This window comes from Terrapene carolina, unplaced genomic scaffold, assembly GCF_002925995.2.
Source record: "Terrapene carolina triunguis isolate 2854851 unplaced genomic scaffold, T_m_triunguis-2.0 Scaffold62, whole genome shotgun sequence".
Taxonomy (NCBI): Eukaryota; Metazoa; Chordata; order Testudines; family Emydidae; genus Terrapene; species Terrapene triunguis.
The window spans coordinates 28,953,910-28,969,968 of record NW_020664413.1 but is presented as its reverse complement, the minus strand read 5'-3'; the positions used below and the strand labels follow the sequence as shown (position 1 = coordinate 28,969,968).

General features: G+C 43.9%; 1 protein-coding gene across 1 annotated transcript in view; it reads left to right on the top strand.

Moving 5' to 3' along the window:
* The first annotated feature begins 7,339 nt into the window (after positions 1 to 7,339).
* Positions 7,340 to 16,059, top strand: part of ACVR1C (activin A receptor type 1C) — a 42,403-nt gene continuing 33,683 nt past the window's right edge. The window contains exon 1 of the mRNA XM_024218964.1: positions 7,340 to 7,491. Within this exon, the coding sequence (XP_024074732.1) occupies positions 7,443 to 7,491 (49 nt within the window). The 5' untranslated portion in view covers positions 7,340 to 7,442. The remainder of the gene's footprint in view (positions 7,492 to 16,059) is intronic.

Here is a 16,059-nt window from a genome sequence, read left to right as displayed (position 1 = left end):
AAATAAAATTTCATAAAAATTGTCATGTTTGAGTAGAAAATTTAGATTTCCACAAAACATATTTTCCAATGGAAAAATGTTCAGAAAATTTTCCACTACCTTTACTTAAGGGTATTGCCATTCAAAAGACTGCAGCGTAATGTGAATGATCAGCTTCCTTCTTCCAGATTAGATGTACTCACTGTTACATGTCAAAAAGTTATCTCCTCCCTTTACATCCCCAGAGAACTGACAGTGAAGTGCCTGAGCCCAGAAGTGGCAGCAACAGGTACCCGCTTCTGCTTGTTCTCATCCTATCCTAGAGAATCCAACAGTGGGATCAATGAGAGGAAAAAATCAATTATCCTTTTCTGGCTGTCTCCCCTATCTAATTGATTTCATAACCCATGAAGTAGGAAGGGTAAGTACTTGTTTTGTGTGTTTGCAAAAAAACGTGTCCTATATTTTCTCAATGGGGAAACTGAGAAACCAAGAGGCTAAGTGACTTCCCCTATGCCACACAGCAAAAGCAGTTGCAAAGTCAGGACTCTGGCTTGTCTACCAGGGAAAGAACACAGAATAGCTATTAAAATTATGTCAGAATAGAAAAGGGCATCAAGTGCCTTTGTCCTGTTTTCAGCGGAATCTATGTCCAGAGTGGATTCAGTTAAACTGCAAAAAGGCCCTTGTATTGTGGAGTAAGTCAGAAGCTAGTGCGGATTAGTTATTGCGCTTTAAATTCACATCATAGTTTATTGTGCAGTAGCTTCCTCATGTAGACAAGCCCTTAGAACTCATGAGTTCCTGACTCCCCACACCTTGCTAATCTGCTAGACTATATTGCCTCAAAAACATTTTTTAAAATAAATACTAGGTGAAAAGAAGATCTAGAAAGGAAACATTAATAAACCAGAAAAGAGATAAAGCTGCAGTGGAAAGGGGCTACAGATGATTAAGCAATAATAAAGACCATGTCAATGTAAATATGACTCTACAGCTGGTAAAGGAATAATGGGTAAAAATTACATATGTAAAGTCAGCAGGTGCTCATTGGGATGCTTTCTGGGGTTTTAAGGGAACTAGCATAATGCAGTCATGGAACCTCTAGCAGATAATTTTGAAATGTCATGTAGAACTGGCCAGGTACTAGAGGGCTGGAGGGGAAAAATGTTGTTAGCATCAGTCTTTAAAAATAGAAAAAGGAGCAGCTCTAGCAGTTACTATCCAATAAATTTAATTTGAATCCCTAATTAAAATAATGGAACAAATATGAAAAGAAAAAACCCTACACATCTAGAGGACAATGAAACCATGAGCAATAGGTGGCATAAAGAACTCATAATGCAGACAAATTTGCTTTATTTGATTGTATCACAAAATTAGTGAATGAGAGAGATTAACCATGGTATGTCTAAAGATTAAAGAATTTGATGCAATTTCTCATGAAATCATATTGGATAAAATAATTACAACCAACTTGGGACCAGCTGACATCACATGGATTGAAATACATCTGAAGAGCTATAAATAGACCAAAGTGTTGACTTAAGAAGGGATATATGGTGAAGTGCTGCAGGTACTGGTACGGGTGTGAGGCTTGGTTTAATTAAACATTTCTATTGAGCTGAAAGAAGTTACAGTTGCAGATGACCTATACTACACTATTAAGTGAAGCCAGACAAATTATTTAAAAAGCACTTTGAAATAGGTTAGAAATATGGATAAGAAATACAGGATACGTTTGGGAAGAGATACTTAGAAACCAGTAATGCCAAAAAGAACTAGGGATGATAATGAATAAGAAATTGGATTAGGGCTGATGTTACTATCTTAAAACAAGTAAATCCAGACTCTTGTGTAGGAACAGGTCCAACACTATTTTATTGACAGAGCTCCAGCAACCTGCTTCTCTAACATTTCATGTACTGCTGACTTCACCAGCAGTGCTGGGGCTCTCAGGCTATAAAAACATGGTGACCTTAAGGAGATGTTACATTACAGCAAGTGACGACATATTGGGGAGCGAGGGGAAAAGGTAGCACTGTTCTGGGATGCTTATACTGTCTTAGACCCAGGGAGATGGCAGTCCTCCTTTGTAGATCACTGGTGAGACCACACATAAGACACTGCATATACTGTTCTGGATACCACAATACCAGAAAGATATTGACAAATTGGAAGGTATTCAGGAAAGAATACTGAAAACTATTTAGGGGTGGAAGGATTCTGGTGTATTAGGAAAGCTTTAAAGCATAGCTTGGCTAAATGGTGACTAAACGGAGGGTATGAAAACTATTAACATATAGCTGAAAGATGTAAATACTCTGAGAAGGGAAATAGATTGTTTAAGGCTGGTTTTAGGCTACTTTTATAGCTTAGAGCATACAGTTATAACTGGGTGAATAATTTTTTTTGTTTAGTTCAGTAGCCAAAGTGAAAAACTGAACAAATTTCAGTTTGAGTGAAGTGAAATATTCCATTCAACCTGACATTTTGTTTAATTTTCAGGTGGTTTTTCCCCCCCTTCTTGTTTTTAGTTAAATCAGCTAAATTTCTAACCAAAATGTCATTCTAAAACAAAAAGATGAAATGTTTAATTTAGAAAATATTGAAACAAAACATTTCACCTTTATTGAAATTTTTCCCCATTTTTTTTCAGCGAAAGCTCTTCACCAATTTTTGTGTGTGGCCAGCTCCAAATGCAATAAGATGCAATTACATCTTGGTAGGACGTGGTGAAATTAGAAATGGAATTGAGCTGTGAAGTTTGGATCTGGGTCTGAACAATCCCAGATTTCGGCAAGGTTTGGACCTGTGATTTTTGTCTCAAGACCATCTCAAGATGAGGTGAAATGAGATAAAGATGGCATGTGATTAAGGAGAGATCATCACATGGTGAAGAAAACTTGTGATACCAAAAGCCTGAAATGAAAATAGCATGGAAATAATATTCATGCTGTAAGACAATCCTTCCAATATTTGGAGTTATCAAATGCCACAACCTCACTTTGGCATTTCAGTTTGCACCCAAAAGCCACGTTATTTTATTACTCTAATGCCATGATGATTTTTTTTTAAATACTAGGCTCAATTATGCCCTAATTTTGTATATCCAGTGTCTTATTTAAATTAACTACGAGTAAAATTATTTCAATCTAAACGGTCTTCTGTTCTTTGATGCTCTACTTCCAGTAAAGCAGCTGTTTACTCTTTTTTTTTTTTTAAACTTTTTTGTCTGCATAGGACCACATGACCCTAAGATTTCTAAGGAATTTAACAAAATGTATGTCAGCTGACTTGACTTTACCAGATATATACAGTGTAGCTCACATGCCTACTAGCATGTATTGTTCTGATTTTATATGGTCATTCCACTGTCACCATCCTTCTGATTTCTGAGGAGATTTAGCTGAAGTTTGTATACCAATTATACAAAAGCACAGTTTCAAAGTTATCCTCTATGGAAATTCCAGTTTTATAATATGCCCACTCCTGTTCTCAAAGCGAGGTTTAGAGTGGATAACTAGCTTAATCTGGCAACCACTGCCCTTCTACTTGGCTTGCGCTTCCAGAACACAGACCCAGTAGTCCTAGCCAAGGCTAAGAAACAACATGCATCTGTAGGACACTTGTACATTTGGCAGCCATGTCATGCCTTTCTGTAAATCAGGTTGAATCCCCAGCAGCACATGCTGAGCAGGCAACCAGATGACTTCTTTCATGATGTTGCACTTGCTGGATCCAAGGCAGGAACTCACAGGTAGCAGTGGCCAGAGGAAGGATGTCAGTAGCAGCACCACCCGAGGGACTGAGCATTAGTGTCAGGCTCCCTCACCTCTCCTGCATCAGGCTTTACCAAGCTGTCCCTAAGCAAACACACCCAAGCCCCCTGGCTGCATCCCCAGCATCCAGCCAACCCCCCTCCCCCAGTAGCAGCAACCTGTGACCCACCCACACTCAGTAACCCACAACATCCCAATTGCTGTAACCCCAGCAGCTCACCCCCATCATTCTCCCAGCACCACATCTTCTGCAGACTCACCCACAACCTCTGCACCCCTCTCAATAGCCAGCAAACCATCCCAAGCAACCCAGTAGCCACAAGCAATCAACAAATACCCACCCCCTACAACTCCAGGCACTCCACCACTGCCACTTACACCTTCACTGTCCCTAAGTGTCCCCTATCCATCCTGCTACTGCCTCCCCACATCAGCCACCAGTTTCCCTCTAGTCACCCCAGCCATAGCTACCACGTTTTATACAGCTTCGTGCCATACCCCTTGAGGCAGGATGTGTTGACTATAAATGGAAGTTTGTTTTGTGCAAATTTATAAACCTACAAATTAACTCTAAACAATTTGCTTAAAATGACACATGGAGCTACACAAAACTTGGTGGCTATGCATATTTCAGAACACTCTACACCAGCTGCAACTGATCTTGTGGCATGTAAACTATACCACCTTGGTCTAGGATCCTTGTCAGTTGAGTTTGATAAACTGGGCTGGGTTCCTCCTTGGTGATCCTCCTAAATCACAGTGTTGTAGGAAGCACTGCTAGTGATTCAGTAGCTGGCCCTCTTTCCATTTGAGCTAATATAGTGTTAGGGGGCTCTGTGCTGCCAGAGGCAATGTCTTATACAAAAAAACACAAAACAGAGGTTCCTAACAATTATGGCCACTAACTAACCTATGGTACTTTTCTCCAGTGATTTGGTCAAATTCTAATTTTAAAAAAACTATTCAGTTTTCCTAGCTTCCTCGTCACCATTTCTTTTAGGTATGGTATTGTATGCTCTTCTTTTGTAAATTAGTGTGTCGTTTCAGTGCGCTGTTACACAGTTCCATGTTTTGATACACAGATGGCTACGTTTCATTAGCCTGTAATATGATCTTTCTGCATAATTTGTATACATTTTATCTATGTGGTTGTTTTCAGATCCTTTGAGATGAAAGGGGATATTTAAGCCTAAGATATCAGTATATTACTCAGTTAAGCTTTGCTTTAAAATGTATTTTTTTCTTTTCATATCTTTGTAGCTCTTATCTCACTGGCTGATTTACTAGAGGAGGTCCTACTGGTAAGTGTGTTGGTTCTTCAAGGGGAAACATACTTCCTACTGATTACTTTAATGTGGCTATCTTATGCCAGTGTTTGGCCTCTTAATAGTTGCTGTGGAAATGAGTATGATGATATAAAGACATGATTACAAGTAAATAGGTTATGACTGTGAGATAATTGTGCACAAATATTTAATATCATAGGCCCAGATTGTCCCCCAGTGATCCATGCATGCAGGAGTTCACTGTCCACAGATCCCCCAGCTATGCAGAGGTGACTTAGCCAAGCCTGTGCTAATGTGTGTCTCTTGACTCTGCAGCAGGCACTCTGCTGGTAGATGGTCCAAGCTGCAGGGCAGAGTGGAGACTGGGCATGTGGGGAGAGGAGTAGGTGGTCCAGGGCTAGGATTGCACATAAACTCAATGAATCTAAGACTAGACGGGATCAACAGATCATCTAGTCTGACCTCCTCTGTACACTAAACCTGACAACCAAATTAAACCAAAGTATTACAGCCCTGAGGAGACTAAACTGTTCTGTGCCACAGGCACAGAATAGGAGGAACCAAGGTGCAGTTGTGCCCAAGGCCCCCACACTAGCAGGGAAATGAGGGATTCCTAGATAATCCTGGCAAGTGATCCACACTCCATGCTGCAGATTTAAAGAAATTCCAAGCCCCCTCCACATTTAAGTCCTTGAGTTCTTCAGTCTGTGGACTTCCTTAACTAATTCCCTTAATTTCCCAAAGTCTAAAACCATAGCTGATTACCTGGTTTTGATTATCCTTTTATTTTATTTAAAATCACCCTGTGGAGGAAAGATAGCGTAGATAGCAAAGCAATGCAAGATAATGCAGTCTTTCCCAGGGAACACCTTCCTGACTGTATGGTCCTGCTGCAGACAAGGGGAGTCCTTGATAATGTGGATTCAATGGTGCTGTGGTGCCAGAGAGGCAGAGGAAGATGGGAGTGGGTAGGCTACAGTCCAGAACTGGTGCTCAAGCATAGGTTTCTACATGACAAGGCCCTAGCCTTTCACAGATCCCTCTAAAGACATGCAATGTTTGTGATGTGTGTTCTCTTTCATGTGAGGAGCAAATACTGCCCCTGACAAGACCGGGCAATTTCTTTTGTGGGGAGGATGGTGGATATCCTCAGGGATCCTTTTAGAGATTTCCTCCCTCTAAGCCTCTCCCTGCAGGTTTTTCTGTGGGGAAGGGATGATCTGGCTTCTCATTTGTGGGAACATACTAAATAAAACTGATTTTTGTTCCTTAATTTTAATGTGACTGTTAAACTAAGCTCCATTAAATAATAAAATGGTTTTGTAGGCACAGGGCTTATGAAGAGAAAAACATGTCTTCTTGCCCGGAGCCAGCAATCGCAGGTTGAGTACCTAGGCGCTCTAGCTGGAGAGGTGGGGTGCACTATCTGATACGTGCACAGCAGAAGAGACTTTACTGCTCCGGCTGTTCTAACCCCTTCACGGTAGTGGTGATAAATAAAATATTTGTTGGTTAATATTGATAGAAACCTAATACAGCTTTAGACCTGTTCAATGTTTTCCTTAACTGTTACAGCGCTGAGCTTTGGGAGCTGTATCTCAGCGCATTTTGCAACAGAGCCCAATGCTACTCGCTGGAAGCCACTGACAAAGCCCCACGACTTCAGTAGTTAGCAGGAGTGGGGCATGGGCGATCGTCTTTATGCATTTTCTTAAAGTTGTTTAGCTCTCTCTGTGTATAATTTTACAACCTAGGAAAGGGGCTGTTAAACCACTAGCTCTTGCTGGTTTTCGAAGCCCAGCCCCTAGATTCTTATGAGGGTGGAAGATCACGCTGCACAGCCGAGAACCAGTACTAGTGTTGTTTAAAAAGGGGTAGGGGCATTTCCCCTGGTAACAGAATAGTAACGCCTGCTAGCGAACGAGAGCAGACTACCTGCGGGCTAACCACACGTGCTGAACGATAACTGTCTGCAGGGCAATGGTCTCCCCCACCTACCCCTACAACAATCAAGCCGAGCTGCAAGACGGAGACTACATCTGAGCGGACTATTCAAACCCCGCCAGCCGCTGTAGCAGACGCTCTCCCTGCGGCCCGGGCTGTGCACCAGGACCCTCCTGGGGACGCCCACGCCCCCCGTGCTGGCAGGGTGGTGACAAGCACCTTACCACGTAGCACAGCCCGGTGTTAGCGGGGGCAGGCTGGGCGGGAAGGTGTGTCTGGGGCGGGGAGGAGCTGGCGGGGAAGCCCTCCCCCGGCTCAGGCTGTCGCGGCCAGTGGTGCCCGGGGAGCGCTAGGCGCACAGCTGGGAGCAGGGGGGCAGACACCGCGAGGAGCCCCGCTGCACCTGGCCGCTGCGGAGCCCCTGCGCCGCCCTCAGCCCCGCACCGCGGCCATGCGGCGGGCGCTGCTGCTCCTGTCCGCCGCCGCCTCGCTCTGCTCAGGTACGTGGGGACGGGCCGGGGCGGGCACCGGGATGGTCCTGTCCCCGCACGCGCTCGCGCGCCTTCCGAACTTCGCTCAGTTGCGCGGGCAGGGGCGCGCGGGCTCGCTCCGGACCGGAGACTCGCTCTGCACGCGCGCACGGCTCGCGCCGATGTATCCGCTACCTGGGAGTGACAAACCCGCCCTGGTCCTGGTGCGTTCCCCGCCAGCCCCGAGCCCTGCCCGTGCCGCGCGGACAGCTGGCCAGCCCCTCGTGTTTCGCCGGCAGATAAGAAGCTTAATGCATTTCATTATTGTCATTATCAACGTGTGTGCGCACCAGAGCTAGGTCGGTTAGGATTTGGAATAACGAGTCCAAAGCTATTAAACTGACGGGTTCAGTCCAGAACTGTTCTGGTAACTGAGACGTTTGCGCCCTGTGGCTTCAAGAGCTATTGCCTTGTGTGCAGGGATTTGCACATGCCAAGGCACTGTCAGTGCGCCCCGATTTTCAAAAGGGGACTTGAAGCGAATTGCTTGTCCTGGCGATCAGAGCTTTGTGTGTGTTTGTCCGTGGCCCCGCGCTGTGAACTTCAGGACATCACAAGTTTGCGACTCGTAGGTGTGCACTCATTTGGGATACTTTAGAGGTAAGGTTGCAAGATGGCACAGGTGGGAGTGTCTGGGTATGTATATTACGGCACAATGTTTCAAAAGTTACTAGGGATTTTTGGGTGCCCAACCTGAGACATCTTGAAGAAGCCTGTTATTCAAACTCAGCACTAAGGGAAAAATCAGACCTCTTTAAGAATTTTCAAGTTTGGGTATTCAATTTAGTAGTCACTTTTGAGAATTTGTGCATACTGTTTCCAGTGTTTATCAGTTTTTCTCATTCTTTCAAATGTGGATTAGTACAATTACTTATAGTGGAGAAAAATATATTTAAATAACTTTTGTATTGCAGTGCAGATTGCAGCAGATATGCACAAAGAGCCTAATCACCTATTCTATGTGAGCCCAGAGTTCCTATTGACTTCAGAGAGAGGTTTGGGTACAAGACAAATGCAGGTTGGGGCCCAATCTGTTCTCTAGAAATATTTCATACGTTTTTTATTTAAGCACACAGAAAAATATAGTGCCATCAGTTACAAAAGCTGGTTTTCTCTTTCCATTCACCTCAGTTGTACACTACACTGTACTGACAGCCAGCCTCCCAGCCCAGGTAGACACTCATGCTAATGGGGCTTGAGCTAACACACTAAAAACGGCCATGCGGATGTTGTGGCTCCAGTGGCAGCCTGAGCTCTCAAGCTCAGCCAACTGACCCCATGGTCTGAGCTTGGGTGGCTAGCCCATCTCCACTGGAGCCGGAACATCCCCACTGCTATTTTTAATTCCCACAAAAATTTTAGCTCTGGCAGAGCTAGCACAAGACTGTCCTACCCAGGCTGGGAGGCTCACTCCTAGATGCAGGGTAGTCATACCCTACGGGATCAGGAAGAATAATGCATGAAGCATGCTGCTGACCTGATGAACCTTCCCCCATCCTCTCTGTGTGCCTCCCACCTCAGGCTGGCCCTGTTTTAGATCCCCCTCAGATGGTGACACTGAAGGGAGCACTGAGGGCATCTATTATATATTTTTTTCTGATATTCACCTACATTCTCCTTTCTTACATTTCATCCAATCACTCCTTCTTGTACCCACTCATTGCCAACTTCCTATAAATCTTCTCCATCCATGGTAGATACTTTAAAATGTTAGAAATGGTTAGCTGCCTTCCCCTCTTCCTTCACAACCTGAATAGATGCTTAGTCTCTCCTCATAAATTAGCCTTTCCAAACTCTCTATTGGTCTTCTTTCAGCAACCTTTGGATTGTCAATATTTATTTCGGTGGGAGTGGGGGGTACCCAGCCTATTGCAGGATTGGGCCCAATATTTGTACATAAAATCAAAGTCAGCTACCTGTTAGTATTTGGGGTTTATAGAGTGTCTGAGACATGCATCTATTATTGGGAGTGAACTACATCCACCCTGATCAAATTGGCCCTGTCAACACTGGTTCTCCACCTGTGATGTAACTCCCTTCTCTTCATGTGTCATTATATAATGCCTGCATCTGTAATTTTCACTCCATGCATCTGAAGAAGTGGGGTTTTTTACCCATGAAAGCTTATGCCCAAATAAATCTGTTAGTCTTTTTAAGGTGCCACCGGATTCCTTGTTGTTTTTGAGGCATGTACTGTAATATAATCCATACACTACATGTTGACAGTGTACGGGACTTAATTATAGAAGTGAATATAATGTATTTATTAAAAAGGGGTACCTTAACCAGATATTTCCTGTCTTTTAAGAGTTTGTAAGTGTATGTGTAACCTACACACCTCTTGGGTATGGTGTTCTGTCCCATCTGGTGGCATTTAGTGAGAGAAATAAAATGAGTCTGCTCTACAGCCTTAGCTAACAGCCTGTCAGCTTTTAGCTCATGTGGTAGAGGCTCATGCATTAAGCTCCAGAGTTGCCAGTTCAATCCCGCCCACCGATGCCCGGGGTCTGTCAGCATCACACATGCTTTCCTTAAGACACGTTGTTTTTCTAATTAAGTTTTTTTCTTTATGGGAATTAATAATAAAATGTGAAAACCACAAGATCATCCCTGTAGATGTTATGAAAGGCATGTGTGTTTCTGTGGATGCCATTTTCTGTGTGTATATATGAGAAGGTGTGAGTGTAAAACAAACATACAGGAGCAGATCTTCAGTTGGTGTAATGGAGCTACATCAATTTACACAGCTGGAATCTGGTGCACAGTAATTGTCTAAAATAGCTTTTTCTTCAGAATAGGTATGTTATTGGCTTTCTGTGTGAGAGGACCAGAGGTAGGACAAGCTGCTCTTGAGAATAGTCAAATAAGAGAGACATGTCAAAATACCAAAAGAGAAAATCTGTTCGTTATGAAAGAAGTAGCTACGTTGAAGCATTATCACATGACGATCTTTCTATGCCACGGGATTGCAGTCATAGTGAGCTACAAACACAGTGAATCTTGAGGCTGAATTCTCTGTCATACTCCTTGTGTTCTGCACAGAGTGTTACCAAGAAGTTGAATGATAAAATACAAGCTTTAAATGTTGATCAAGGAGAAAATATTGTATAATTTGATGAACAGACTGGTGAATGTATGTACAGTGTGTGAATGAACCTTTCATTCAGTTTGTTAATTACCTTGCACAATTAGTAATTTCTAACTTGTATTGTGCTTTTTTATATATGGTATACGCACAATTATAGTGTGTGTGTGTGTGTGTGTATACACACCCATATTTTTTTCCTGTCCTTCTCTTCATGTACTTAGAGAGAAGGAAAGAAACTAAAGAGCCAAGTAGCTGAGCTATTCACACAATGTAATTTACTATTAAAATCAGCTACTACCTTGAGGGCCTTAAAAGTGGTCAGTATAGTGCCAATCTTAATAATTAATAATAATAATAGATAATTAATAAAAAGCTAAGATGAGCCAGGGACTATCGAGAGTTGAGCCTTACATCAGTAAGAAAATAGTTGAGAAGATAGAATGGAAAGAGGAATGAGCTATAGTTCTGTAAGGCACCTTTGTACCCATATACCAGCTCTCTCCCATTGGCATAGAGCGGCTACATGGGAGACCTTACAGTGGTGAAGCTGCAGCAGTACAACAACTGTGCCACTGTAAGATCTGCAGTGTAGACATAGCCTTAGTACTAGAGTGTAAGAGGTAGACCTGTCATGGAATAAAAACCTGTTTAAATGTTAGGAATCAAAATAGGAATAAATGGCTGCCAAGTCTGACTTTGGAGTAGATGTTAACAATAAGTATCTGAAGTAGCTCTACTGCTAACATTGATGTTAAATATTTTTATTGACAGCTTCGAAGATCAGTTTTTTGTTTCTTTGAAACCTCTTGAAGAGCTCAATATTGGAGGCCACAAAGGCCATTTGGTGTTCTTGCACGTCAATTCCTATGTTCTTGTGAGAGAGACTGCAAAGATGTATCGTTAGCCTCCGAGTTCCTTGATACAACACTGAGGCCTGGTCTACACTGCTGCTTAAGTTGATGTAAGTTACGTCGCTAAGGGGTGTGAAAAAATCACCCCTCTAAGCGATGTAGCTTATATTGACCTAATGTGGTGTCTACACCGCGCTATGTCGGTGAGAGATGCTCTCCTGCCGACTTCACCTCCCTGAGAAGTGGGAGCTAAGTACTGAAGTTGATGGGAGAGTGCTCTGCCATCGACTTACTGCATCTTCACCAGATCTGCTAAATTGATGCCACTACATCGATTGCAGCCGTGCTGATTTAGCGTGTCAGTGCAGACAAGTCCGGAGACATCAGACTCTGAGGACAGCATTGGAACTTCTAAAAGAAGGGCTGGAGCTGTCCTGTCAACGAACTTTAATACTTGAGTCTAGTATAATAGTCTTCTCCTGGTCAATTCCTCCATGCACTCACTTTTGAAGTGTATAACCTAGAGGTGCACAAAAACATCGGAAAATTTTCCACAGCATTTTTTGCTGATTCATTTCAGGCTATCTTGGGGCCTTCATATTTTGCTTTTATGTTACATTTGACAAACTAGCTAACACTTTTTCTTCTCACAAAACAGCATTCTTGCGATGGAAAGAAGCCCATTTAAAATAAAAAAACCTGTGCCATATTCATTGTATTTTAATTTTCAAATTTTTAAGTTAATACAAAAGAACTCAAATATTGAATGTATTCATCTCTCATTGTGACTATTTCACACACCTTTTTATATAAGCCATTTTAAATTTTATTGAATCAATAAAATTTAGCTGCTTACCTGGCAGCATCTTGTTATAATTCTCCATTATAATGTCTCTTCTCTTCTTCCCTTCAGTAGCTCTCGTTTCATGGATATATAGAGTTTTAAGGTCAGGAGGGACCATAAGATCATCTAGTTTGACTGGATCTAGTCATAGGCCATTACATTTCACATGATTACCCCTGTATTAGGGTTGCCAGGTGTCTAGTTTTTGACTGGAATGCCCAGTCAAAAAGGGACCCTGGTGGCTCTGGTCAGCATCGCTGACTGGGCCGTTAAAAGTCTGGTCAGCGGCACAGGCAGGCTCCCTACCTGGCTCTGCATGACTCCCCGGGGGGGATGGCCTCAGAAAAGGGGCAGGGCAGAGGTGGGGCAAGGGTGTTCAGTTTTCTGCAAATAGAAAGTTGGCACCTTACCCTGTATTGAGCCCAATAACTTGTGTTTGACTAAAACATACCTTCTAGAAAGGCATCCAGTGTTAATATGAAGATATCAAGAGATGGAGAATCCACCTCTTCCTATGCTAGTTTGGTTAATCACTCTCACTGTTAAAAATGTGTGCCTTATTTCTACTTTAAATTTGTCTGGGCCCTGTGTCCAGTCATTGGATCTTTGTTATGCCTTTCTCTGTTAGATTTAAAAAGAGCCTGTTAGTAATAGGTATTTTCTGCCTGTGAAGGTACTTGTACTCTCTAATCAAGTTAACTCTGTCTTTTTTTTGATAAATTAAACAGTCTGAGCTTTTTAAGTCTCTTGTTATAAGACATTTTCTCCAGCCCCTAAATAATTTTTGTGGACCTTGTTTGTTCCCGCTTCAGTGTTTCAATATCCTTTTTTGAAATGTGGACATCAGAACTGTATGCCACTATCTGTCTCACCAGTGCAGTACAGAGGTAAAATCAACTTCCTACTCGTACTCATTTCTCTCTGTTTATATATCCAAGGATTGTGTTAACCCTTTTTGCCACAGCATTGCACTGGTAACTAATGTTGAGTTGCTTGTCCGCTATGACCCTTAAATCCTTCTCAGAGTTGTCTCTTTATCTCCTCAATACATGAAGGGCACTTTAAATTCATTTTAGGAATTTTAAATCATCAACCATAGCTTCAAAAGCCAGATTAAAAAACTTATTTTTCCTTTTCAATCATGAAAACTGTAGAATCTTGAAGAAAATAAGACTAGTTTTGCAATTTTTTTATTTGACATCTTATCTTTTGTATAGTTATTTGATAAGAGTCACATTCTGCCTGGTCCTTCTGCACATGTGCAGTGATAGGGAAGTGTGACAGGGTGCTGGGCTGGGACTCCTGAGCCAGACCTCTGTCATGCCAGCTCCAATTAAGAGAGGTAAATTGGGCTGGCTAGAGAAACTTGTGCCTGATTGGTGAAGGGGAAACAGCTGCCAGCCTAATTAGCCGGGGGCAATATCCAGCCCCAGAGGAAGCCAGAGAGTGGAAGGAGAGGGGGTAGCTCTTCCCTACTGGTTGCAGAGATTGAGAAGCCCTTAAGGCTTAAACCCCCAAGCTGTAGATGATGCGAAAGTGGTGGGATTGCACCCTGTAAATAAACTGCACCGGTGATTGTTGAGCCAGAAGGTCTCTGAGTGACTTTTGGAACAGAGCAGAGGCAGGAGCAAAGGGGGCAATGCTACACCCTGTTACAGACGGCAATAAGATGCTTCTCTATCTGAGTAAAGGTCTGCAGTCAGTGGGTGAGGGACTAATCACTCCCTACTCCTGCTAGAGCTCATGGTGCCCTAAATTGGGTCGGGGAGGAAGCAGAGCTATGTATACACACCATATGCCAGCCAGTGCAGTTGGGAAATGTCACCATCTCATGAAGTAATGTTGCTATGTCTGTGCACTGGAAGCTCTTTGAGGCATGCTTGAGTTTACTATGACCTAAGTAACCATAAACAGGAAATCCAGGCAGTTGTGCTAAATGAGACCAAAATCTCGCTTCATTTTGGGGTAAGATGTGGTTCGTTTTTTCTTTTAAATAGTTATGAACAAATGTGACAGTAAAAGTTTAAGTGCACAGTAAATGAAGTTATTCCAAATAGAAACATTTTATCAGAATTTATCTTTTCCTCTCATCAGGATTAAGGACAGAGATTCTGATTACAATAATACAAAATAAACACTTAATTTGTAACCCAATTCCAATTGTATTGTGATGCACTCTACTGCCCTGAAGCTATTGGGTATTACAGATAACCTTCCTTTAAATCATAATCCTAATGCTAATACCTTGGTAATCTGTATCTTTACAGTGAAAATGGCTTGGCGGTGAAGTGCAAAACCACCTATGGTTCATAAATGGTACTGAGTTTGCTTATTCCCTCAGTTTTTAATTTCTTTTTCCAGTTTGCGGTAGACTGTTAGCCAGCGTATGCTAAATGTACTCTTGCTTTTTTTTTTTTTTTCTTGTTGGAGTTGTCCTATATACTTGTGGCATTTAAGTGTTTCTTTTAAATTTTTAAACTCTCCCTCCTCCTCCCAGTCCCAAATCATCAGATCTTCCATCTGTTGTTCACTTATCTGGGTTGGCCCTTATATTACTCCTGGGGAAATTCTGCGCCACTGCAGCACAGCAGAAAAATGCTTCCCCCCCCCCCCCGCAGATTTTCTTTGCTTCCTTGCAGAAAATGGTTTCTGTGGGAAGTAAAGAGAATATGCACCAGTACTTGCTCACCCCTCCCCGGCAGCTCAGATGTGTCTGTTCAGGCAGCCGGGGCTAGTGGTAAATCACTGGAGGGTGGGGGGGTCAGGGGATGCCCTGGCAGCCCAGGGATGTTAGTCCCAGCTGAGTGTGGGGGGTGGAAGGACGGAGACGGAGTTCCCCTTGCCCCTTCCCCTTCCCTACACGGAGTAGCCAAGGCTGGGTCAGATCAATAGAGCCCTGCCAATCTGCAGATATCTGCTTCATATCCGTGCGTATCCGCATCTGCAGACACATATATCCGCGGATCATTTTTGCAGATAGTGGATCAGATGCAGATACAACCATGCAGGGCTCTACTCACTGGTGGTGCTTGGCCTGTGGTGTCTGGCTCTGGCAGCCTGGGGGGCACAGTGTGCTTGGGGCCGGTGGCAGCAGCTGCTGGCTGGGGCTGGGTGGAAGTTTGGAGTTGGGGCAGTCCAGCACCTGCTCGCCGCGCTGCTTCCTGTCCAGTAGCTCGGGCCACTTGGGCAGCGCCAGCATCCCCACCATGGCCTGACCTGGCAGCACTGGCCACACTCCCAGTCCTGAGCCCTGCCCCCCAGCCATGGGGATTGGAGCAGGTGGGGCCCCAGGGCCCCACCCCTCTGCCCCACTGTGATGCAACACGCACTGCTGCTGCCATGTGCTGTCACTCATGAGCCCCTGGGAGCAGCACATGCCATACCGCCTCTTCCCCCCAGCCCCTCCCTCTGTGTTGCCCCTTCTCCCGCCCCTGCACTGCCCCTTTCTCCCAGTCCCCACTCTTATGCTGCCTCTTCCCTGCAAGACCCCACCCCTGATTCCCCCCTCCTCTCCCTTGTGATACAGCTTGCTGCTGTGGGTGCGGATACATGTAAAAGATGGCTAGTGGATCGCGGGTCGGATTGTAGGTTGATCCTGGTGGATGCAGAGCAGATGCGGATCCACATTTTTGTATCCGCGCAGGGTTATACAGATCAAGCCCCAGAAACTTCCCCTGGCTGCAGGAAGCTCTGCACAGTGTCGGGGGGGGGGGGGGGGGGGGGGGGGGGGGGGGGGGGGGGGGGGGGGGGGGGGG